This window comes from Haemaphysalis longicornis, unplaced genomic scaffold (assembly GCF_048455015.1).
Source record: "Haemaphysalis longicornis isolate Haplotype H1 unplaced genomic scaffold, Haemaphysalis longicornis Haplotype H1 scaffold_1, whole genome shotgun sequence".
Classification (NCBI taxonomy): domain Eukaryota; kingdom Metazoa; phylum Arthropoda; class Arachnida; order Ixodida; family Ixodidae; genus Haemaphysalis; species Haemaphysalis longicornis.
This window is the reverse complement of record NW_027526203.1, coordinates 169,326,951-169,353,127: the sequence shown is the minus strand read 5'-3', so window position 1 is coordinate 169,353,127 and position 26,177 is coordinate 169,326,951. Positions and strand designations below refer to the sequence as shown.

The 26,177-nt window shown below is 50.3% G+C and overlaps 1 protein-coding gene across 1 annotated transcript; it reads left to right on the top strand.

Annotated features, from left to right (window-relative positions):
* The first annotated feature begins 86 nt into the window (after positions 1-86).
* LOC144155642 (uncharacterized) lies at positions 87-21,087 on the top strand. The gene is made up of 4 exons (XM_077687225.1): positions 87-147; positions 5,211-5,386; positions 18,725-19,018; positions 19,106-21,087. The coding sequence occupies exons 1-4, from the start codon at positions 87-89 to the stop codon at positions 21,002-21,004; spliced, it is 2,430 nt and encodes an 809-aa protein (XP_077543351.1). The 3' UTR covers positions 21,005-21,087.
* The last annotated feature ends 5,090 nt before the right edge of the window (positions 21,088-26,177 follow it).

Here is a 26,177-nt window from a genome sequence, read left to right as displayed (position 1 = left end):
GGGTTGTGCAAGAGGACATGATCTGGAGGCTGGAGATGGCCGAGAGGCTGGACGCGCGCAGGGGCCATTGATCCGAGCTGCCCAACATGACCTTTCCACGAAGCAACTTCGTGGCCGTGCTACTGGAAGAAAACATCTACGTGGCCGGTGGGTTTAACGGCGGTACGACGGTGTCGCTCGTCGAGCGATACGATATCAAAACCCGTCAATGGCACAATGCCCCGGACTTGAGCATTGAATGCAGCGCTGCAGCTGGTTGCGTTTACCAGGATCCCTAACGCGATGCGCTGGCTGTGGCTCTAAGGCGCGTCTTCTGAACTCAGCAGAGAAAACGGATAAAACTGTCGTAAACCGCTTTGTACTGCCTTCCGCGCCTTGACTTTTCTCCATCTCACCTTTTTATCATCGCTCACGGGTGCCAGGTACCACTGCTACAATAAGGACAGTAAATTCGCCCAGAGATATTCATCTGACTTTCATTTCCACCCCTTTGTGTATCGTCAATTCTCGCAGACAAACTTTCGTTAATAACGCTCCCTCTCAAAAACGCTAAAGGGGAAATTGTAGGGGTTAATTTCTTTATTGTTAGCGCGAATAAATCCCTAAAAGGAAAAAAAATGACGTTTCGGTTCGTGAACGCAGGTCACGCGCAAGCGCATCGAATAACTCACTAGTGCTTTGATTAACTGTGCATATAGCTGCGCTAGCTGCAGGATGTCATGTGAAAGCAGCACGCATTCGTGTCTACTGCATCTGTGCATCACTTTGATAGGGTTCAGAGTACTTATACAGGATTCATAGCAAAAAGAGCAATTCCTTGCGGTCGACTCTCCTGGAGTGCTTGCGCTGCAAGAGATTGATTAGTCGGTCGTTTTGTGCATGCAATAACAGCGTCTGTATAACCCGTGCCGCCGCAGCGTGCGGTCCTGCTTTTAAAGCGTTCTCTAACACACGCTGCAGGTACGTGCAACTGTGAGTACGTAAAGGAGCAGACAGAATACTGCCAAGGTCACAGTCAAACATGTACTCCAAGTCCCGAAAGGTTGCAGGCAATATTCCCAAATACCTATAAGCCTCAATGCGTACACTGCGGCATAGATTCTGACTTCCGCCATATGGTATAAGCCTGCAAAACAATGCGGAAATACCTACCCAGGCAGCACAGGACCGTTCGGCCTAACGCAAGCCGATGTACTTTGGCCACGAATTTTCCATCCGGCCTTTTTCCGGCAGACGTGTACTGCCCGTGTCCAAATGTGGGCCCTTTGGCCGTACACGGCCGTATTCCCAAGGCTATCCAATGGCCAGTCTCCATGGGCTGGTCGACCGGCCTACGTTAATACGGCCAGATTCCCGCCGTACAGCTCCGGCCAGTCGAAAGCCACCCGTGTGCGGCAGAAGTACGGCCAGCAGAGGTCAGCCGAGATGCGGTCGTCGGACTCCAGCCGGACTAAATCTGCCGGAAGGTCGGCCATGCTACGGGCATTGGAGTTCAGCCACAGCACGTTAACTGTACTGAGGCCGGTAGACGACCACTGCATGCAGCGCAAGCAGATGACTCAGTAGTACTGTTAACAGCACAAACCCGCCATTTTGGAAGAGCTTGTTTTTGGGCGAGTTGGCTCATCTTGGTGAATACACATGGACTTAGCGCGAAAAAACAACTCATGCAGAAAGGACGGGACAAGCGCGAACTCTCAACTAACTTTTATTGGACAGAGCACACACATATAAGTACACTTGTCTTCTGGTCGCTCATGTTCACTTTCTACAACCATAGCAATCTGTATCCAAAGTGTAGCTGAGCTCAGCATCACACACGGCAACTAATTTAAAATCCACGTTTCGTCATTGACAAGGCTATGTTGTTATCGCGAATGCAAGATAACTCTTGTTGTTAAATAGACAGTCATAAAATCAGATAAAAAACAGCTCAGGGCACGAAGTTGAGTCTACAAATGCACAAGCTTAGCCTCTGATATATTTAGTGCAAAAAACGTAACGCAACATTGTTTTTTGCCGCATTATTACCAGAAGAATTGGCGGTAACGTGCGCTTTTGCGCCTCTTGCATTTCTTTGGTAGCGAGTGCCTGATATGGCGCCGGTTGAGCTCCTGCGTGGTGGCCGCTTGCTCGACGCTCTCATAGGCCAGTTAATTTCGGCGAACCAGGGCCATCTCGAGTCGGACAACTATGCCACGTCGATGTCTCCAATGCTCTCCATTTCTCAAGGGAGTGAATACCGTCGAGCTGATGCGTCGACGGGGCCGCGGACGAGGCGTGGTAGCGCTGCGACTGGCGAGGCTTAGCTGACCCGTCAGTGCGGCAGAGTCTTCTTTTGGCAATAAATGGTATTCCGATGGCCTAAAAATTTTACTGGTAGTCCCCAGTGACTCCATGCAACTTGCCGGTTCACCTAGTACCACATATTACTGCTTGACAAACGAAGTTCGTTCATTCAACGCCGCCTGTATAAACATTGCCTAACGCGTCGCGCGCTTTTCAATGGGAAGGGTAGGGACGCTTAGTTACCCGCCGCGGTGGCTTCGTGGCTAAGGCGTTGCGCTGCTGAGCACGAGGTCGCGGGTTCGATTCCCGGCTGCGGCGGCCGCTTTTCTGATGGAGGCGAAAAGCAAAAACGCCCGTGTGTACGAGATTTCGGCGCACGTTAAAGATCCCCAGGTGGTCAAAATTAATCCGGAGCCCTCCACTACGGCGCGCCTCATCGCCTGCGTTGCGTCGGCGCGTTAAACCCTACAATCAATCAATCAGGGACGCTTAGTTCAGGCACTCATCCGCTATGTGGCGCACGCCGGCGGACATCTCGCCTTACGTCACTGCTCGCGAGTCGCGAACGCTGCACCCACTTCTACGACGTGTGTCTGTCAGCTTGCCTGTAGGGTTTCAAGAGCCGTTTCGCTCACATCTTAGCCGCGACGGGGCGATAGTTCTGGGGCGCACCGGAGATCTCGTTCAATGCGTCGCTCGCTTCATACTTGTCGCTCGCTCAAGATAACTGACGGAGGGGAAACTGAAATAGTGGAAGAACATTAATTGTCGTGTTGACAAATTCGAACAGAAAAGAGATATTTTCGGATGGTGCAGCCATTATTTTACTGGTGTTTTTCGCTCTGGACGATTTAGGGAAGAAATAATTGCGTGCACATTTTTTGTTCAGGCTCTCACTTCTAGCATTATTTTACAAATATATCACGTGCTTGTAAATTTCAGAAGGTTATAGAAAACAAAAGGATAAGCTGCTGGGATCCCGCCACGCGGTCCGGGCGCTTCTACAGTATAGTTCTCAATTTTAAAAGTGCGTACCGATGCGGAGTGCGAACAGCGGGGACAAAACAAGACCGAAATGCGGAAGGGACAGAGGGGGGATGCCCCACCCAGAAAATTTCGGGGCCCGTGATCCAAGTAGATAAGCGCGCAAAGCCGGCATTAGCCTGCGGCAGCACACCTGATTTTGCTCCGAGGCGAAAGCGGTTTTATCAGCGAAAGACAAAGACAGACAGGCATGGTGAAGAAGAAGAAGGCGTAGGAGCGCCGCCTTGGTAACGCTAAACAAACTTTCAACTATTTTGCATAGCTTCCCAGAAGCGGCGCTGCCCGGCGGACATGAAAGCACGCAGGAAGGCTATGGAGCGGGGATGGGTAGGAGAGAGCAACAGGAGAGTGGCTGTTTGGCCATTTTTCGCTCACGCGTTAGGCAATGATTATACAGGCGGCATTGGTTCATTTAAAGCGTAGAAACACCGGGCCGATGAAAAACGCGTCTGCATCGCTCGGCTCCCTAACGGCTTTTTCAAAATGCCAGTTTCCAGAAGTGCATCGGTTGTCGGCGCGCAGACGCGTGCCGTTGTTCGGCTGAACGCCGCTTACCGAATTAACGACGGATAACCTGAGACTTTACGTCGGCTGATCTCCAGCTGAGCACTGGTCGCCAATTATTCTGCGGCCGTTCGGTTCCCGTAATCCGGCTGAAGACCACTAACCGAATGAAAAACGTACATTCTGGGGTCGTACGTAGGCCGGGCTCTTTTATTACACCGGTTGCCGGAAGAAAACGAATATTCTGCCGCCGGACGCTCGGTTCGCCGTAAGAGCGAATGCACGGCAACCGCACTCAGGCCGGTTTTCTTCCGAACACCAACTGCCACACGAATACGAATATTCTGTGGCGGGTCGCTGCGCTTGGCTGACCACGGTTTCCCGAAGGAAAAACGGATGCCCTACGGCCGTCCTTCGGCCGTTCTTCTTCTGAACGTCGGCCACCGAAAGTAAACTGGATATCTGGCAGCCAAGTACCTGCTGCTGTGTGTCTGAAGACGGGCGACCGGAGAAATACCGAAGTGCTGGTAGCTAAAAGTTGGCTGTTTAACGGTTGAACAGTGGCTGCCAGAATCTGGATGCTGGCCGGACATACCAGAAAGTGGCCATAGACGGGCCGGTCGTGGGACAGGCTTTCTGTGCTGCCTGGGTGTCGGGCGCTTCGACGCACGAACTGGCGCGGGCCCTGGGGTGAGCAGCGCCGAAATGGAAAGCACGTGTTGCGCGGCGCTTTCGAACGCCGCGCATTCCGACAAAGGCCGCGCCTGCTTGCACCGGATGTCCTAACCGCCACCACATGGGATGGCCACCGACGAAGACGACGGGCTTTTCCTTCTTCCCCGGCCTTCAGCGGCAGGAGGAAAGGAAGATGAGACAGAAGAGACGCGGTCCGGGCGCAGGAGAGCTCGGGCCGCCGTCTTTGGGCTCCGCCCGAGCACTGTTTTTTAGCCGCCCGCTGGGCTGTAAATAAATGTGCAGTTTTGCATAGGAAGCTGAGTTTGTCGGTTGAGGATACCCGGGGGGAGATCCTCAGCCCCACAGCGGTCAGTGGAGGAGAAGCCCCGGGGAAAAGAACATCGCGAAGATAACTGGCGCAGTCGACAGGATCTTCAACAGCGACGACTCAGCCAGCCGGCGGGCGAGACGGGCCCTCGACGGACGTAGCAGGCGGAGAAATCGCTGTCTGCTGAACGAGATCGGCGGGAGAAGCGAGCTCGCCAGCCAGGTGGAGAAGCGGCTCGACCGGCGCTCAGCGGACTCAACGCTCAACGGAGAGCGGGCAATCTCTGCGGCCTGCTGAGCGGCAGAAACGAAGATTGACCAGTGGTCAGCGGATGCAGCAGCAGCCTGCTGAACGGGAACGGCTGGAGCAGTGAGCGAGCTGGCCACGCCAGAAGGCGGTGACTTCTACTGCCACGTGTGGACGCCTCTGCGGAAGGAGCCGGATCACCCCTCTAGCCCCGAGAACGAGAACGCGGCTGGCGCCGCGTGGATACGGATCGCCACCTTGACGAATCCAGCCCATCACCACAAGCACCGAACTATGCAGGTCAGTGCCTCTCTTGATCCTGGGTGCGTGGCTCACCATGACATTAGGGGGTGCTTCATGAGCAGCCCTGAGATAATGGGGGCCAGTTAGCTAGGCATGGTGAGTTGGAGCTGAGTGTGAGTGAGGGCTGACGAGGCAGCAAGCGTCAGGATTAGGTCTGCAATGTCGTTCGCTGAGCAGAAGGCGCTATTGCAGGCCAAATTGAGAATCGCTGAGGCAGAGTTAGCAGCGGAACGTTCCAAGAGTGAACGCTTTAAAGGAGCCATTAAGAGAAAACAAAAGTTTGTTTTATTCGACAGATTAGGTGTTTCATAGTACCCCAAGCGCTTTCCCGGAAGCAAATGATGCTTTATTCAGGGAGAAATAAGGCAATTTAAGCCAAAATTTTAAATCTCCCGCTAAATTGCACATTTCGTGACGTGAACAATCGCGTCATACGAGCCGGTCCATGAATCAGATACTTAGTATGTCGACTCCATATAGCACCCACACGCGGGAATCAAACCGAGACGGCGGCCATTTTAAAAATACTAGTTAAACCTAGTGCACCCGCAGCCCTAGTCATGGAATCGCCTGATGCGGAGAACAAAACTCTCGCCGAGAAGCTCGGGCTTGCATTTAACAACCTCACATCACATGAACGCTCAGTGCTTCTAAGTGCACGAGCGGCAGGAGTTGTGGGATACGCGCATGGACCGGAAAGCGACCATTCCGCGATAGCCACAACAGACGAACGCCCAGCCGTCGGCACCGCTGCCTCGTCAGCCCCGTCGCGACGGACGAATACAGACTGGTACGTATGTGCCTTATTGCCTTATTTTTATTACTGTTAATAATAGTTCAATTTCAGTAGCAGTATCGCTTATGCCAGTTTGCCGGTGTTGTGTATGGAAAGCCGTTCGCGCGAGCTCTCTGCTTCGACCAGAAAGATACGAGCGTCAATGCACGGTGTGTACGGCATTTTTCCCCCAAGGTCAGAGCGCTTTGACGGCGATTTGACGAAGTCGGCGACGAGCGCCAGCATGTTCCAGGAGTGAGCTAACGTAAGGGTCCCTGCCGTAATCACTTCCTCGGAAATGAAGCGAGCACACTCGTACTTCCTTTAGCTCTCTTTCTCCTCCGTTTGCAAAGTTCACAAAACGTAGCCACTTGCTTCGCCGAGGTTCGTCGTTGGGCTGCACATGAAAGGAGATCTCCTCACCGGCGGGGATGTCGCACTCCCTCGACGATTTGCCCGTACTACATGGCCATTTCAAAACGTAGCAACGAAATTTCATTGTAAAGTACTCGAACAAACTGAAGTTTTCAGTGGTTCTAAACTGGAAACGAGCTCCTAACAATAGCAGCAAGCCAACACCATTCCGAAACTGCGACGACTGTCACTATCTCGTCGCTGCTTGCTGTTCCTTACTCCCCTCGTTTCTATTTTTACCTTTGCTGGTTGGCGATATGACGGCCAACCTCCTGTGAAGGGATTACGATACCAAGCAAGGTCGCGGCTGTGCGTGCTGGGACGGTTCGTTGGCCCCGAAGAGCCTCGACCCCGAAAATTCGTCTGCGTGACGGTGGCGACGGCGAGATGTCGAGTTCGGCTGGCGGTAGTTTCGTACGCATTGGCGTACCGCTTGCGTGTTTATTCGGAACTTCAACCGTTTACTCCACCGTTCTTAGTGTCATAAAAGGAATGTGCAGTATGTTTAACGGGCATATAGCTCACTATGCAAACTGGTAAGCCCTGCCTAACTTGCGTTTGCTTTTGCCGGCCTCCGCCAATCGCAGAGCATTCTCGTGTGACATCATAGGTTCTGTTGCGGGAAATGAGCTGGTGGGTCGCATGGTGATTCCCTTTTTTCCTAATTATGTAGCGTATTTGAGCGAAGTTTGTGTTAAAAGTGGTGTCAGTATGGTTCTAACGAGGCAATCTTTCGAATGAACCAAACTTGTGTTTTCTCTTCATGGCGCCTTTAACGCTGTCCACCGGAACCCGCAGCTCGACTTACGTTGAGTGTAATGTTGCTTGGCATGTCGCAACACTACACTTGAGTGTTACCAAACGTTAAGCCTAAACTTGGGACCTCAAGCTTCGTGACGTTTTGAAATGTATGGTTAGGTTTTTTTCAGGGTGTCGAACCGGAACCGAACCGAACCGAAAACCGGAACTGCACCGGTATTTTTGCCGGAGCTGAACCCGAACCCGAACCGTTATTTTTTGGGCACGCTGAACCCGAACCGGAACTGAACCGAGAATAGAAATAACGGTTACCGGGCCGTACCGAAACGGTTCGACCCTCCGTTGTTGATATTGCACAGTCAATGCAATTCAGGCCTTTTTTTCTTTCACGTACCATCAACTTCGTACCTGCTCGCGCAATTTCCCCTCCAGACAATTGAACATTATCACGCTGTATGTAACAACAGGGGAAATGAACGAGCACCAATGTAGCAATGGTCTGTTGCTGCTGGAAGCGCGAGCGTAGTGCAAGCTGACCAAACGAAATGTCATTCTCGGCAGCTTGCAGGGAATATAAAACGACTTTGCCCTTCCCTAGCTGCCCTTCCCTATCTGTAACTTTATTGGAGCAATCAGGCTGCAGGAGTGTTCCACTGCGCAACAGCGAAAGCCCACACCCGATGTGTACAAACTTTTTTCATTTCATAATTTGTTTGAAAGGTCCGAAACAGGCAAATTGTTAATACTTGACAAGTGTGACCGCAGGAGCTGCTCAGTGGCTAAGCCGTTTGCTGCTGACCACAAGTGGCCTCGATCTTCTTTCCCCACGACCGTTTTTCTGTAGTAGATGGAAATCTAGAACGTCCGTGTATCGAGATTTTGATCCACGTTTAATATCACCAGCAGGTTAAAATAGTCTGCCGGCCTGCAACGTTAGCTGCGCCTCGGAGCAGAGGTCAAATGCGCCATTTTCTAAAAAAACATGTGTTTACACGGAAAACAACAAAAAAGAAAGGCGAATCATGTTGTTTTTAAATATTGCGAAAAAGTAAATATGATGATGGTTTAGGTTTAATTACGCAAGGCCGACATGGGTAAAGAGCGCCAAAGACAAAGTTATTTGATGAGGAGGGAAACCGAATAAAATCAGTTAATGACTATGAGCACGGCTGGTGTAAAGGGCCAGGGTGAAGAACATTAGCGGTTAAAAGATAAATAAGGTGGCTGGTGTATAGGATCAGGGGTAAAACTATGGGTGGTATGAGATGAGTTGTAAGAAATGAACTTCTGATAGGAACTTAAAGGTGCGCTGAACAGAAAACATAGCATCGTCTCCTAAGAAGTATGACGGGTGAGGTGGAATATGTCGTGTGTGTAGTTGTGGGAAGTGTTTGCGTCGTGTAATGTCGAGTGCCTTACATGAATAAGTAAGTAAAACCGCATAAGTAAAGAAAAGCACCAAAACGTGGATATTGCTCTATGCTTTTCTTTTGTCCAGCCTTTCACAACCAAAAGTGTCATCAATGCGAAGGAAGTGAGTTCCGGGGCCAGTTTTTGAGGACAGTACAGTGGACAAGTTCCGTTTTTTACAGATCAACAGATATGTCAGGGAAAACTGTTAAGGTGTGCATTTAATCCCTTGGCAAGAAACTGCAGCCCTCGACGTTGTCTTGGAAGCAGAAACAGTAGTAAAGCAGATGACACGTGCAGAAAGGCAGGCTGGTACCTCACACTGCCCCATTCGCCAAGCGATCATCTTTTCGGCTTGTTCTGCAGTTTTGTCTCTTTCAGATCTGCTTTTTTTCGAAGGTGCACTTGTACTAACTGCCCAACTCGCTACATTACTTCTACTGCTACTCGTTCCGGCCGGAGGAGAGTACTGCTGTGGATGAATTAAAGAGCGTCTACCCAAAAAAATCCATTTTCATGCTCCGCGCGTCAAATTTCCCTTTCATTTTCTAACAGCATAATCTGTTATAAGATTCCGCAATGTAGCACACGGAACGATGGCCGGGGGTCAGGCGGTACGATGACAAACTGGTTGTAATGCGCACATCCGGCATAGCTATCGCAAAAGGAATTGCAGTGGTCAGGGCAATAATGCAGTGACTGAGCGTTAATTAACTAAAGCTTACTTTTAACAAAAGTGTGGCTAACACGTTCGATAATGTGACAGCTAACAACTTATTCAGGGTGACCAAATAATCTAATTCATTAGTAGTATTTATGAGCCTGTTGCCGAATTTTTCTGTTTTGTTACAAATATAAAAAATATGCGCCATTCGTATTAAGCGCTGGTATTGGAACAAGCCAGTACGCATGGCCCAATTTTAAGGCTTCAAGGTTAGCGTGATGGCCGATTCCATAGCGACGATTGCGATTGCAACAGGAAAGGAAAGGGCAGAGAATATATCCCACCGTCATATCTCTTGGCGGTGGCTTTATGAATAGTCGCTAGGACAACATAAAGTCTGGGCGAGAAAGTAGGTGGTAGATCGTCGCCACTTCATCTGTTTTTCTAATATCTCGTAATTGTTTAAAGTTTGCTTTGCAATTGCGCTACTGCCCTTGGGGAACAGCAGCATTTTGAATTTTTGTTTGTATTTTGCTTTGACTGTCGTTTTAAACTACTAAATTTTTTTTTCTAATTTCAGTGATGATTCAACTCATCGAACCGGTTCGCGAACCGGTTCAAGCTCCGAACCGGTTCGCGAACGGGTTTGGTACTTGATTTTGTCGAACCGGAACTGAACCGGAACTAAATGATTTCGCCTGAACCATAACCGTAACGGAACCGCTATTTTTTTTTCGGTTCGACACACTGTTTTTTTTATTATTTCACATTTTATTTGCCCATTTTATTCCTGCGGCGAAAGCAGTTTTGGACTGCCCAGGAAGTGCTCAGAACTGTTCAGCAGGTCCCGCCTGCGGTTTCCAACCTTGGCACCTCCTCTTGTATACCTGCACTGTAGAACACATCCCATTGTCATTTCGGAAATAAACTCTGAAACAAATAAAAAAAGACCGCTTGTTCACACCGGCACCCATTGGCAAAAGTAGTCATACGCACATTGCACTTCGACCTGCCGGTACGTCAAACCTGAAAGCGAAACGTTAATCCTAACGTCCGGCACATCACCGACAGTTGCTACTTTCTAGCAAAGTGCTACATACCCACACAGTTGCACAGTTGCATTAGACAACGGTCTATGAACAGCAATGTACAGACGCTGGGGCATGCACCAAGCAATAAATAGATCAGTCAATAAATTACTAGAGCGCAAGCACTAGGAGGGTAGACCACAAGAAATATTTCCCGTGCTCTGAATCCTGTATGGGTACTTTGCAGCCCAGCAAAGTGTTGCATACCCTCAATGAGGTAGCGGACAACGTTTTGTGAGCAGGAATGTATTATCTCGTTGGCGCGACCAAACGGTCTGTCTTCTTTTGTTGCTTTATATCGGTATAATAAAGGCGGAAATATGCAGTAAATTTTACCCCTAAGGATACCCGACGTAACACTTCATTTAAAAAATGACCCAAGCTGTGATGTTGCTCAACGCACAAAAAAAAATTCCCCCGCACCTCCCCGAAGGGAATCGTGCAGAAATGCGAATGCATTGGGTGCACCGATGAGTGTGTTGCGAGTAATGGTGTAATTAATGACGAGAGTGTGAACGTAATCATTTATTCATCAGCACCTGTTTGTGTTATCGTTGTACCTGACGGCCACAATCACTGCCTTGTGATCGCTGAAGTGCACGGTCAAAGGGTCTTTGACAAGCATACGCGCGTCACAGTTTCGCGTAAAGACCAGATCAATGCAACTCCCGTGAATGGTAGTGGGGCACGTGTCGAAGCCGGCAGAGAGACAATGCATAGAGTGCCTGGTCTGCATGTACTCGACCAGCCACTCGCCACTCTTCTTGCGCACGTCAACGTTGAAGTCGCCAACCAAGACTATGGGGTCAGAGGGTTTGGAGCGCACGCGCACACTTTCCATAGCCGCGTCCAGCTGCGCGGCAACGGCGTCTCGAGCGAGGTTGGGCGCGAGGTACACGGTCACCACAAAGACTCCGTCTCCGGTGTAGGCAAGGGTGTACAAGTCCTTGTACGGAGACGTGTCTCGAACGGGAGACGTGGCAACGGCGTCCGATATCAAGTTCCCATACACGTTAGACACGAGACTAACACCGCAGTACTCGCCGTCCTTGCCGCTTCGAGCAAACTAGTACAGCTCGCTTCAAGCGCATGCGTTCGACATTGAGCGCGGAGAGATAACACCTGCGGGCGCACGCCGACGGAGCACGACAACCCCCGACTAAGAAATGCATTCGCATTTACGACGACGACGAAGACGAAGGCAGAACTACGAGGCGCGCGCTCACGTGCGCTCGCGCTGGAGGAATGCAGGCGCACGCCGCTCGATGGACGCAAGACAACCCCCGACTAATAAATGCATTCGCATTTAAAATGGCCGGGTACGTGCTCCCTTCCTTGCAAATGTCTACGAAAGGCGATAGTCGACTGGCGCCCCTGGCAAGTCAATGTCTCCCTTCTCTTTCCCGCTCACCTCTCATGCTGTTCCTCTCCCGTTTCGTTACTTCCAAGATAACAGGCTATAGGCTTGCTCAAGTCAAGTTAAATTTACCACGTTCCACGGCTCCAAGTCGGGTGCCTCGATGCCAGCGCTGCCGTATGGTGGAGACGCGCGTGAATCGAGGCACCTACAGTGTTTATAGAACCACGTTGCCCTACTCCACGGGCGTTCCAAGCGGAACGTGGAGCCTATCTAGTGGAGCCTTTCGTTGCTGTTGCCGTTTGATTTTTTCAATGCCGCCAGGTAGCGCGGTCAACAGCACGCGACGGTTTTCTGCAGTTGATGTAGTATTACATTTGCTATCGCAAAAACCAAGCATCTGTGAATTTTTAATGAAGGAGCATTGCAAGTATCACTCATGTATTGATTTACTGCCCTATACAGTCAAACCCGGTTATAGCAAACTGTAATATGCGCCGCGATTAGTTCGATATATCCAATAATTCGATGTAGCCGAACCCGTCTATAACAAATTTTTGGTACGAGTTCGCAATACGAGGGACCCCCCCCCCCCCCCCTTTGCCATTCCCACATAACGAAACGAACACATAAAGTATGTTATTACCTTACACGAAACAGTCTATTTTTGCATGCAATAAAGCTACTTTCCCCCCAACTGCCTACTTCTCAAAATAGGGGTAATTTTTGTTTTCACTTTCGTTTTAGCGGAACCAAGGAGCACCGCATTCTCTACACGAGACATCGCTTGCACCAGTTCAAGTCCGTATCCTTCAATATCAAAGCAACATTGGCGGAGCACATCGACTGGTAAAAGCGCTTCATAAAGCGTCGGACGGCTTTACGTTGTGACATCCTCAGTCTCTTCAGTGCTTTCCGCAGCATCAGCTGCCATGACATCGGCGACGGTGTGTGCGCGCGAGGGGCTGACGGCAACATCGGCGTCAACACTCAGGAAATCTTCGTAGGACACTCCGTCCGGCACAGCATCTGGAACGTTGGCGAGCTCTTCCCGCAGTTCACCAATGATGCCGTCTTGGTCACGACTCGCCGACTGGATGGGCTCCGTCGTGAATCTCGTGCGCCGGAAACAGTTACGGAAGGTGTCGGGCGTCACGCCGGTCCATGCGAGGCTCAACATCTCAATCATGGCCAATCAGCATCATAATCGCCGCTCCGAGACCATGAATTTCGGTGGCAATTGTAGGCGCGCCGAGTTAGATATATCCGATGTGAACTTTGTTATAAGGAATATACTTCGCGTGCATTTTCTACATGGATTTGCTTTTGTTCGATATATAGCGTAATTCTCCCTATCCGGGTTCGTTATAATCGGGTTTGACTGTATGCACCGCTATTAGGTCGATATATCCAATAGTTCGATATAGCCATACCGGTCTATAACCATTTTTTGTAACGAGTTCGCAATACGCAAGACATGCCTGCCATTTCCATGTAGAGAAAGAAAGGCATCAATTATGTCATTACCTTACACAAAACAGTGTATTTATTGCTTGCAATAAAGCTACTTTCCGCCTTAACTGCCTATTTCACAAAAGAGCGGGATTTTTGTTTTCAATTTCGTTTTGGCGGAGTCGTCGTTTGCGCCAGTTCAAGTCCGTGTCCTTCAATATCGAAGTAATATTGGCAGAGCACATCGACTGGCGAAAGCGCTTTATTAACCTTCATTAAAGCATCGAACAGACGGAGAATGTCCCCTGTGACATTTTCGGTCTCTTCGGTGCTTTCAGCAGCACCAGCTGCCATGACATCAGTGAAGTTGTCTGTGCCTGAGGGGCTCACACTGACGGCAAAGTCATCTTTGACACTCAAGAAATCCTCAAAGGACACTCCTTCCGGCACAGCATCTGAAACGTTGACGAGCTTTTCGCACAGTTCGCCGATGATGCCGTCTTGGTCCGGGCTCGCTGACTGGATGTGCTCCGTCGTGAATCCCGTCCGTCGGAAACAGTTACGGAAGGTGTCAGGCTTCACGTTGCTCCATGCGAGGCTCAACATCCCAATCGGGGCCAATCAGCATCATAATCGCCGCTCCTAGACCATGCATTTCAGTGGCAATTGTAGGCGCGCCACGTTCGATATATCCGATGTGAACTTCGTTGTAAGGAATATTCTTCGCATGCATTTCCGTAACAGATTCGCTTTTGTTTGATATATAGCACAATTCGCTCTATCCGGGTTCGTTATCAATGGGTTTGACTGTATATTTGCTTAAATGTCTTGTTCTTGTTCAACAATGTTGACCAGTATGAACATTAATACCGGACTTAGACGGTTAGATATGGCTGTGGGTATATAAGACTATTGCGCAGTTTCTGTTTCACTTTGGCCGGGTGGCTGAATCGACTCACAGACAGATAGACCGACATACAGACAGACGAAAATTTCTGCGTTTAAGCAGCCCAAGAAAGACTATCGTCTTTAAAAATCATGTTTTCATTGTGCAACGTCTTATCGCAGTCGATATTTTTAGAGTGAAATCAAGTTATATGTGTCACCATCGGCCACTTTTGCCCCCTTGCGGATGTATTGCGGTGAAGTAGAGCTGCCTTTTTTGAGAGAGTACATGGCAGGCAGGTCACCGAAGATTCTTGATAGTGATCACGGCGGCGCGTGCCATTTCATGATCGCTGCACCCTCCCGATGTCGCACAAAAGCTCTGCCTGTGCGACGAAATGGTATCTGCTATTGTACCCAAGCAAGTTGTCCCACTGGCCGACATTGCATTCACCAAAGTTCTTCCCGCCGCCGATAGTCTGCTCCAATAGTATGCAGATACCATGCATTCCCAAAATCCCGTTGATACACAAGAAAGCTGGAACGACGCGCCAGCTTTTACCCCGGCGACCGGATAAACGAAAACATGGCGTCCCGGTGGCCCCTCCAGCGACAGGACTGCGGAGTGTATTTTCGTGATAGACCCCGCGCGATCGCACTTAGCGGCGCATAAAACATGAAGACAAGAAAGCTTGGCTTCACCGGTACCCGAACAACTTCAAAAGCTCTAGACTGTCTAATATTGCACTTGCATAGTATACCATGCGGAGGACTGTACATTAGCAGTGGGTGACGGGGGGAAATATTTTGAAGGTTAAACTAGTTGTCGCCCACCACCATTGTTTTTGGTTTTGGTTTTTCCTGTTTTTTCCTGAATATTCCTGAAGCTGTAACAACATTACAGAAGTAACCTACGTGCTCTTCTAGTTTCCAGTTCTTGTTTAAAGCACGGGCTCGCCCACTTCACCCAGAAATTGGGCTTCACGAACATAGGCGAGGGTAACGCTGTCTTAACCACGCTTAACAGGAACTCGGCGTCGCGTAGCTTTTCGTGCTCTCAGTGTAGTCGCTAGCCTCCACGTGGAAGTGCGGCGACATTTTCTTCAATTACGTGCACACCGTGGTAAAGACTATTCGTGGCTGCATTTAGTGATGAGCACGCACATTTGTTTTGCGCCGCATTATTAGGCTGTTAGCATGCACGAGCCACGCGTCACGGTGTCCCCGCTAACGGGGATTAAGATACTACGCCCTTATATATACTTCCCACTAACAGCGACTTCTAGCCTGTCGGCTGAAGCTCTCCCGGCACCCATGATACGGAGCGTAGCACTGACCTCGTTAGCGAGAGCTTGCTTCGAGAAACCTTCAAGTCCCACGAGCATATGCATACATTTGTACACACGTTGCAAGAATCCTAAATGGTTCCATTAGTCGCGAAATGGAAAGCAGCCGTTATTTGTTCGCGTGTGTTCCCCCTGCAATTATTCCCATATCCACCGCGTACTGTTTCCAAGCGAAGAAGACCTTATGAAGATTTTATAGATACCCGCTGCCTCTTTATTACCTGGATTCGCTTAAGGTTGTGACCCAGCCAGAAAAATCTGTGAGGGATCTTTCATTGCGAAAGTAATATGTGGCACAGAAGCCGGCGTCCGGCATCCGTAACAGCCAAACGGCTCCTTTGAAGAGTTCCACAACACGAGGGATTCCGTAGCGCGGGCTTAAATTCAGCAGTAGCGATAGGTGCCCATTCCACGCCAGTTAACCGGATAAAAGGGGAGCGCAAGAACGCGAACAGACGCGCAGAAGAATTAACCACCGTCGCCAACTCTCCCATTACACGACAGTACGAATGAGCAGCGGAGCAAAGTGCAAGAGACAAATCGAAGCCATTCGAACGTCTTGCGGCGGATGTCAAAACAGACTGTCTCAAGCGACAAGATTACAAAGACCTTCGCCAATGCGAGGCGGAAGCAAGGCGTCTCGGGCGTTCAACTCGATATTCATGCGTTCTCACTCACAACCAATGAGAAGTGAACAGGTGTCGGGGGACTTCATTTTTTAGATGCGACGCTCAGAGCATCTCTTGTCGGCGGCCCTGTCCTTCCTGCGTGCGTCCGTTGTTGTCCGCGTGCGTCCGTTGTCCGCAGCCACTCTCCCGCTCTCCTCTCCGATAGCGAACACTCTCTCGCGAGGGGCATTGGATTGGATTCGATTGGATTGGCTTGGCTTGGCTTGGCTTCGATTGGATTTGGATTGGATTGGATTAAAGTGGATTGTGTTGCGTCATAGCCGCGGTAGACGCACTGGCGCCGGCGCGTGCCCAGGTGAGAGCGTGTGCGGCCCAGCGCGCTCTCACTCCGCCGGTGGGCGGCGCTGCGCGCGGTGCTGCGCATGTGCAGTACTCTCTCTCTCTCCGCGGTTTCCTCTCCTTCGGGCGCGCTGCGCATATATAGTGCCTAGAATATAACCGGTGTGCCGCTCTCCGGCGGCCTTTCGGTCAACGGTTGCTCTCCGCTTGCGCTTGAACCCCCTCAGCGTCGCATCACACCAGGGTTCCCGCGAGGGGAGGTGGGCGTAATTTTTTTTTGTCCGCCTTTTACCTTGCAATCCCAAGCTTGACCCAGTGCTTGCACGCAAAGCCGAACAAGTCTGCGGTTTAGAATACTACACGTGCTTGAAGTCTGCGCATAGTTGGGGATGGCGGACATTGAATCCAGAACGATTCTCGTGCGGCTGCATGCAATATTATTTTGCTTTCACGTCATGTGCGTTCATCGCTCCCGACAACGGAAATAGAGCGGGCTGTTAGCAGCGTGACAGGCCAAACCGGGCCCACCTTTCGCCGCAACGCTGACCTCGCCTCCACCGATGCGTTGCCTACGTGCTCTTCTAGTTTCCATCTCTTGTTTAATGCATGGGCACGCTCGGTGCCGAGGAAAGCTTTGCATCTCCTCGCAATTTTATTTTTCCCCTACGTCGTGGTTCATTTTACACCAGCATACCCAAGTTACTTTTTTACGCAATCATGGCCCTTTCATGACTTTCTCTGGTTCATACGGCTTCAATTTTTACTGTCTTCTTCTTAACCTCTATCAACTATCTTGTCTCTTTTGGGGGAATCTTGCTCAATACAAAATGATAGCTCGGGAAATGCACGCTTTTCTGAAACTCCAAGGCAGTCTCGTCCCATTTTGATGATAGACCTGTTTTAGCTTTCGTGTCATCATTACCTTTCTCTTTATGTTCCCGCCAACCCTGGCGTACGCAGGAGGCAGGAAAGGAATCCGCGAACCCTCCGTGAAATTTTCAGGCTGAATGGAAAAGGCGCTAATTATGCTGTCATCAAATAATGACTGCCGATTATTAGATTACTGCTGGAAGCTAACCATCATACTTACTGTCCGATGTCTGCGTTTCACTATACAATCATTTTGCAAAATGCCCTCGAAGAAATATACGAATGAACAAAGCATTCTGCAGGCCATGTATAGTACGCCCTTCGCTTCCCTAGGTATTGTTGGTGTGATTCCTCGCGTAGTTTTTGTTTTTCTTGATGTTAGTTCGTGGCATTCTTTGCGAGAACCCCCCCCCCTCCTCCGCTCCAATCGTGTAACCTCCTGCATTAGCACAAAAATGCATAATTACCCGAGTCAAGACATTTAATCGTTGTGACAGTGTAAATGGAGACCATTGGTCGGACAGAATTTTATTAAACAAGTAAGTATAAGAATATAAAATTTTAAAAAATTGTTAACGTAACCTTACGAAATCAAAAATATGGATCTTGTACACCTTCCCCTAAAAACGAAGACGAAGATAAAAAGGTCCGGAAAAGAGCGATGAGAGAAGAGGAAAAACTGAAATTTGGATTAAAAGAAGTAAAGTGAATTCCTGGCCAATCCCCCTGAGTGGGTACGAGCCATTTTTTTGGTACCAACCAACCAACCAACCAACCAACCAAAAGAGCGATGAAAACGCGACTAAAAAAATCGCGAGAAGGGATGAACCGTGGGGCGCCCTGGATTTGCAGAAAATAGTCTAATTGGCGGAGTCAACTACTTTAATCGTTATAGTAAGTTAAATGGGGATAATTAGTCGAAGGGAGTGTTAAAAACCTAAAAATAAAAAATACAAAGATTGAGTTACAAAATCGAAAATATGCACCTCATACTATGCCCCTAAAGAGCTGACAAAAAATAATACGCCCGGAAAAGAACAAAAAAACACGAATAAAAAATCACGAGAACGGACCAACCATGTTCTACGACTTGCATCTGCGTGCGGAAAAATAGGGTATTTGCGAAGTTAAGGCACTTGTATAATCGCTATAATGGTGTAAATGTACATCATTGGTGAAGGGTCGGTGCACCGAAAGTGCACCGACCCTTCACCAATGATGTACATTTACACCATTATAGCGATTATACAAGTGCCTTAACTTCGCAAATACCCTATTTTTCCGCACGCAGATGCAAGTCGTAGAACATGGTTGGTCCGTTCTCGTGATTTTTCGTGACAATGGAAGACAGCCAAAACAATCCTCATCCCTAAGCCCGGTAAACCGCCCAGCATCGAGAACCTGCGCCCGATATCCCTCACGTCGTGTGTAGGCAAAGTCCTCGAACACGTGCTCAACAACAGATGGCAGCGTTACCTCGAAGGCGAAGGCCTCTACCCCGACACCATGTTGGGGTTCCGGGAACGGCTCAGCACCCAGGACGCCATGATCTTGTTACAACAAGATATACTCGACACATCCATCCTCCCCCACGACAACAAAGCGGTGCTGGGCCTTGACCTGCAGAGCGCCTTCGACAAGGTGCGCCACTCCGCCATACTGGCGCAGGTCTCGCGACTGGGCATGGGGGAGAGAACGTACAACTATATACGAGACTTCCTTTCGCAGAGAACAGTGGAAATCCAAGCAGGGGATCAACAGCTGCCGGTGAAAGAACTGGGCAGCGTGGGAACCCCCCAAGGTTCGGTGATATCGCCGCTGCTTTTCAACCTTGTGATGATCGGTGTAGCCGAGCGGCTCTCGGAGATCCCGGAGGTCCGATACACCATCTACGCAGACGACATTACCCTGTGGGTTCCCGGGGGCAGCGATGGCCACATTGAAACAACACTACAGACTGCAGTATATGTCATCGAAAACCACCTGGCGAACACCGGCCTGAGATGCTCCCCGCAGAAATCTGAACTGCTCATCATCCCACCACCAGGCAGGTACCGCAAGAAGGCGGAGGAAGAGTCTACGAAAATCACGATACGCACGAGAGACGGAACTGTCATCCCCAAAGTGCAAACCCTTCGCGTCCTCGGCATGACCCTCGAAGCGAGCCGGAGCAACGGAACCACGGTCGACCGCATCACCACGAAATTGGGAATTGCCACCCGCCTTATCAAACGAATAACAACAAGGCATCACGGGATGAAGGAGGCCAGCCTCTTGCGACTGATACAATCATTCGCCATGAGTCACGTGGCCTACGTAGGGGCCTTCCACCAGTGGAAGAAGCACGAGAGCGACAGAATCAACGCAGCAATACGAAAGACATACAAGGCCGCTCTGGGACTACTGAACAGCACCAGCACCGACCGGCTACTGGAGCTGGGCCTCCACAACACCCTGGAGGAGATTAGCGAGGCCCAAAGAATGGCCCAGCTTGAACGCCTTTCGACCATACGTACAGGCAGAAGAATACTCGAGCGGCTGGGCCTCGGACCAAAGAAGACGGAAACACACAAGGCAAGGGGTCTCCCTCTGGAAACGCTACAACGCCTCAAGATACTCCCATTGCCCCGCAACGTCCATCCCGACTACAACCCAGGACGCCGAGCGGCCAGGGCCCGAGCCCTCACCGAGACGCACGCAAACGACACGGGCGCCATCTACGTGGATGTAGCCAAATACCCCGACAGACCAGACACCTACGCAACAGTGGCGGTGAGAGCCACCACCGGAGAAGTGTACAGTGCGTGTAGTGTTCGCGTACCGTCTGCTCAGCAGGCGGAAGAAGTGGCGATCGCACTCGCGCTAACGAACCCGCAATGTACAACAATACTGAGCGACTCGCGCTCGGCCATCGCGAACTTCGCCAAGGACAAAGTGTGTACAAGTGCAGTGCGCGTAGTGCAGTGTTGTGCAGTGAACAGTGAATCGGTGCCGGCTACCCACATCCGTTGGTTTCCGGCGCACATGAACGGTAGCACCGACGGCAGCGGCCACCCTAACCGCAACGAGACAGCGGACGCCGCCGCGCGCGCACTTACCAACCGCGCGGCGCCCCCCCGCATCTCTCAGGCGGAAAGGCAGCAGGACTCAGACCAGGAACCCCTCGTGACTTACGCCGAAATACTACAGTGGTACCGCCTCGGCAGACAGCTTCGGCCGCCCCCACACCCCAAGCTCACCAGGGCTGAAGCAGTGCTGTATAGACAATTACAGACAAACTCTGTGATAACTCCGGTGCTGGCGCAATATGTGTGTCCAGAAGTGTACGAAAGTGTGCTGTGCAGTGTGTGCGCGAAAACGAACGCGACCTTGGCCCACCTACTGTGGGACTGTGAACTAAATCCAGTGGAGGCAACCGCCTCAACGCGTTGGCCGGACGATATCACAAGTGCTATGGACTCGTCTGACCACTATGTTCAACTCCGGGCAGTCCAGCGGCTCGAGGCTGCTCTTGCAGGGCAGAAGCGTAGGGAGGCGCCGACGGGAGGTCTGAGGGATCACACCCGACGACCCTCCGCGCGTCGACCTCGTAGACGCCCGCAAGGCGTTGTCTCGGGGACGACTTAGGAAACGTCAAGGAGGGGGCAGGCCCTGAGTGGCTCCCGCCCACCTCCCCCCGCAGGACAATTCAATAAAGTCTTTCTCTCTCTCTCTCTCTCATTGGTGAAAAAGAAAACAATAGGAAACTCTAAATCAATAGAATAAGGCCAACGTATTTGGCTACTCATAGCCACATCTGGCTCTAAAGAGCCCACACTGAATACAAGCGGCATAAGAATCTTGTTCATTAGTCGACAATTCTCCGAATATTTGCAGATTTTTCGATTCGATTTGCAGATTCTCCGAATATTTGCAGACTGCCAACCAGCCTTCAGAAAAACGTGAGTTCTCGTGCCTGCGCAACCGAGTTCGCATCAGCCCCCTGAAACGTGAGGATGCCAAACGTTCTTGCCCAGGTTTGCCTTCGCTCACACTAAATGTACTTCGAGTCGGCTTTCTCCATTCATTCACCCAAAACTTGGCCGCATGAAGTGGGCTGTTTAGCTTGGGAGCACACTCCAAATTTTAAAAAAAATCGAATTTTGGGGTTTTAACGCGCAAAGCTGCGCCTGGGCTGTGAAGCGCACTGTAGTGGAGGGCTCCTGATTAATTTTCACCACCATGGAGATCTTTAACGTGCACCAAAATACCGGCACACGGGCGTTTTCGCTTATCGCCTCCATCAGAAAAGCGGCCACCGCGGCTGGGGTTGAACGAGTCCTCGGGCTCAGCAGCACAAAGCCTTAGCCACTGAGCCACGCACCGCGACGAGCATTACAACTTCGTTAGGGTTTTTTAAGGGACAGAGCCCACAACCACAACGTCGATGCGGACCGGGCCGCCCGCGATCTAACCAGTCAGGCATCCCCTCGGGCGAAGTCCCCCAGGCCACTAATAGGCCCTGGGTCGGAACTGCTGGACCCTTGGGAGACACGGCTAGAATCACCCACCCCGCTCGAAGACTACGGTTCTATACTGCGCTGGTACAGGGACTGCAGGCGTCGCCTCCCAGCCCCCCACCCAAGACTCACCCGCAGTGAAGGAGTGTTATTGCGCCAGATACAAACGGACTCAGTGCTCACCCCTGTGTTGGGCCAACATGTGGCTCCGGAAGTGTATCCCAGTGCAGTGTGTGCTGTGTGTTGTGCCGCGCGTGGAACGCTAGCCCATATCCTTCAGTGCTTTCCCAAGACCCCGCACCCTCTAGCCTCCGGCAGCTACCAGCCTTCGTGTGTATAGAGCCATCACCTCGTCCGACTACAAAACCCAGAAGTTAGTCGTCCAGTGCGTCCGGGAGGCCCTGGAGCGGCAGCGGGCAGGCGCCGCGGGTCCCTCGGGGCCGCGCGCCGGCCGCCCGAACTGTGGCTCTTAGTGCCGGCCCGGGCGTCGCCATTAGGTGCCACCGGACCGTTTTCTGTTTTCAATAAAGTTTTCTCTCTCTCTCTTAAAGACGATAGCCTTTCTTGGGCTACTTAAACCCAGAAATTTTGGTCTGTCTGTCTGTCTGTCGGTCTGTCTGTCTGTCTGTGACTCGATTCAGCCACCCGGCCAAAGTAAAACAATGCCTGCGCAATAGTCTTATATAGTCACAGCTACATCTACCCGTCTAAGTCCAGTGTAATGTTCATACTTGTCAACATTGTTGAAGAAGAAGAAGACATACGCAAATATAAGACCACAAATTAATACAGAAGTGATATTTGCAGTGTTCCTTTACAAAAAATCATACATGCTTGACTTTTGCGAAATTAAATACTTCATCAACTGCAGAAAAAAAATTCACTCCGCCGTCGCCTGCTGTCGCCCGCGCCACTATAGCTTCTGGCGCCATTTTAAGAAATCAACCGGCAACAGTTACGCAAGGTTCCACTAGATAGGTTCCACGTTCTGCTTGCAACGCACGTGGAGTAAGGAAACGCGGTTCTATAAACGTCTATAAACGTTGAAGAAGGGCGCCTCGATTCACGCGCGTCTTCGCCGTACGGCAGCGTTGGCATCGAGACACCCGGTTTGGAGCAGTGGAACGCGGGAAATTTAAAATGATTTAAGCAAACCTTTGGCATCTTTACCTTGGGAGGAGCGCGACGCAAGAGGAACAACATGAGAGGTGAGCGGGAAAGCGAAGGGAGGCATTTACTTGGCAAAAGTCGATAAAGACTATCGTCTTTTAACGACATTTGCAACGAAAGGAGCAGATACGCGGCCAATTTTTTGTTTGTATGTTTGTTTGTTTGTTTGTTTGTTTGTTTTTGCTATCAAACACGCGACAGCAGTACTGTCCTAATAAAAATGAAGCAGGGAAAGCAAAATACAACGATGTATTAAAAGGCGCTACTTCAAGCAACGTTTCGCAAAGTAGCACAATTCCGCTACTGATGACGAGGCCACGTGGCGGATTCCCAGCTACGAATAGTTTTTTGATGGAAATGAAGAAGGGAATTAGTAATGTGTACGACATTTCGCCGTGCGTTAAAGGTGCTTAGGTGATTTAAATCAATCTGAAGCTTTCCGGTACTCATAGATCAGCTGTTCCTTCGGCAGTTAAACGCCGGAGTTTAATTCAGTGAGATTGGAGTGAGTGAGTGAGTGAGTGAGTGAGTGAGTGAGTGAGTGAGTGAGTGAGTGAGTGAGTGAGTGAGTGAGTGAGTGAGTGAGTGAGTGAGTGAGTGAGTGAGTGAGTGAGTGAGTGAGTGAGTGAGGGAGGGAGGGAGGGAGGGAGGGAGGGAGGAAGGAAGGAAGGAAGGAAGGAAGGAAGGAAGGAAGGAAGGAAGGAAGGAAGGAAGGAGGGAAGGAGTTTCAGGGAGCAAATACAGCAAAAATGCATTAGCGAACAGAAGTCAGCCTGCGAGACAGGTTGGCTTCCAACACACCTCCCGGCAGCCACCAAAGTGGGATCGGTGGCGTCGCCAGGCAAACACCGGCCAAGACCGTGGGGAGAACCCGAGCGTAAGCATGGACTGCCAATGAATTTTGTCACGTCGTAGAAGCTGAGCGTAAGCGATGTGCGAGGCAAGAGGACGACGCGCGCCCCCAAGCGCATAACGCGGCAAAGAGGCACGGTTATCAAGCTGCGAAGACTCGCAACTTCAAGTGGGCAAACTCCGAGTTCAGTTAATTTCTGAACAACGAATTCACGCGTGCAGCATATGGGATCGCATGCGGTGCTTTGTCCGAGATATGGATTGTGACAGACACGCAAAAAAAAAAAAAGAAGAAAAAGATAGACGGCGTTGCGAGTACATCAGGACACGTTCCCAGACGACCCTGCTGAAAGCGTTTGAGGGTTCAGTGCGTGCAGAAACTCTTCCGCGGGGACACAGTCCCACCTCTTTCTCGGGCACGTGTACCCCAAACGGCTGGCTCACCTGCCGAAACTCAACGCCGTCGAAGAGCAGCTAGTTGCACCGCGGCTTTCTTACACGAACATTCACCTTCTTGCGTACCGTGGGGGTCAACTGGACTAAGAAGGCAAGTCATTAACGTGCTCGTGAGGGCGCAGGTATTGATCCCAAGGACATCCTTGTTACAGTTCGGATGAAATAAAGCTCCTCTAACGTTATTTTCCTAGTGTCAATTGATTTCATCGTGTGTTTAGCTTGGTACACCCACCAGCTTCGCCGGCCACTCACTTCTCTAGTACAGGATGGCTCCTCTTTTTTTTTTCTTGCTGTCCGAGATCACGTGAGCGGTGGTGTAGCGTTCATTGTCTTCGCTTCGTCCTTAACTCCTTTCGAGTTCCACCTCCTTTATGTACACGGGGACCCCTCGAAAACACCGACCTACGAGAGGCTATAGGGCTTCGCTGTAAAATCAGCACGCGTCGTGAGCGCCTGGTGGATATTTCATCCAGGTTCAAGCTTAAAAAGCTGGCCCTACGCATATTGGCTCAGTGATGAGTAACGACGAAATAGATTCCCGTGAAGCGCTTCTGAATTTTTTTCAGAAGAAGAGATGACGAAGAGCCCAAGCAATATCTACATCGCACAGGCGTATTTGAGCTTAGGTAAAATTGGGACGTCGTAAATTGTACGAACGAAACATGATTTGCTCTGTAAATTCCCTGGTCACCCGGGAAATCACACCAAACGTGTGGAGACGACAGTTGGTCAGGTAGTTCATACGGGAGTGCAATATTCGTCTTCTAACAATCACTACACCTAAACTATGCACAACAGCGCACTCTACGGCGTCTTCGAGCAGAGAGTATATGTAAACAGAACCGGTTAGTCTTGCGAGTATGCGCTACAGCGATAGTTTTTGAGAGATTCAGGTTCGAATAGTTGTCGCCCCAGGCCGACATGGCGTTGATGTAGTTTTGCCGCGTGGGGCGATCCCCTGTCGATGAAACCTTGCGATTGAGCTTCATATCATCAGCGTGCTGATTGATCGAAGAGTGCTCAGTACAAGCAGAAAGTTATTAACAAAATACTGAAAAGAAGAGTGCCAAGCGTCAAGTCTTGAGAATCCCTTGCAAGCAATGTGACAGGACTGGAGGTAACGCCTTCATAACAAACGCAGTTACACCTTTCTTTGGAGAAGCTCCAAAATTACTGGCAAAACGTGCATTATAGACTGTATGCGGGCAACTTGCGAAGAACTATGATGATAAACAGCGTCAAATTGGCCTTGCTACCAAATGTACTGTGTCAACTTGATGGCGTGAGAGCACAAAAGGACCGGTATCGTTTAGAAAACTGGCAGTTTGTCTCTATACTGACCGTGTTGGTTAGAGAGAATTAATGGGCGTAATGTTTCCAGAAGGTATTGACGAATTACTCTCTGAAAGACTGTAAAATCTGGACAGAAGGAAAATCGGCTATAGTTTTCGGAAACTTTGGCCCTGCTCTACTTATTCGGAGAGAAGATAGCGTCCTTCTTTAAGTCTGTTGGAAAATGCAACTCATTAAGTAGCATTTTCCTCGAGAGCTCGCAGTTGGCGGGGAGAGGGGGAGGGGGGAGGAGGTAAGGGGGAGGTGTATCAGGTAATAGATGATTCAGTGTAGTCGGTAACTATCTTTGTGCCGAGCAAGAAGATTTTTCGCAAAGGCCCGACGTTCCTTGAAGCCTGCGAGTAAAGACAGGTGATTGCGAGCCTTGAACAATCTACGAAAATTATTCTATGTAGGAGGCGCTCCACGGGTCTGTAACAGAATGGGAATTTAGCATAGCGACTTAGCTGCTTAGGAGTGTGCTAGACCGT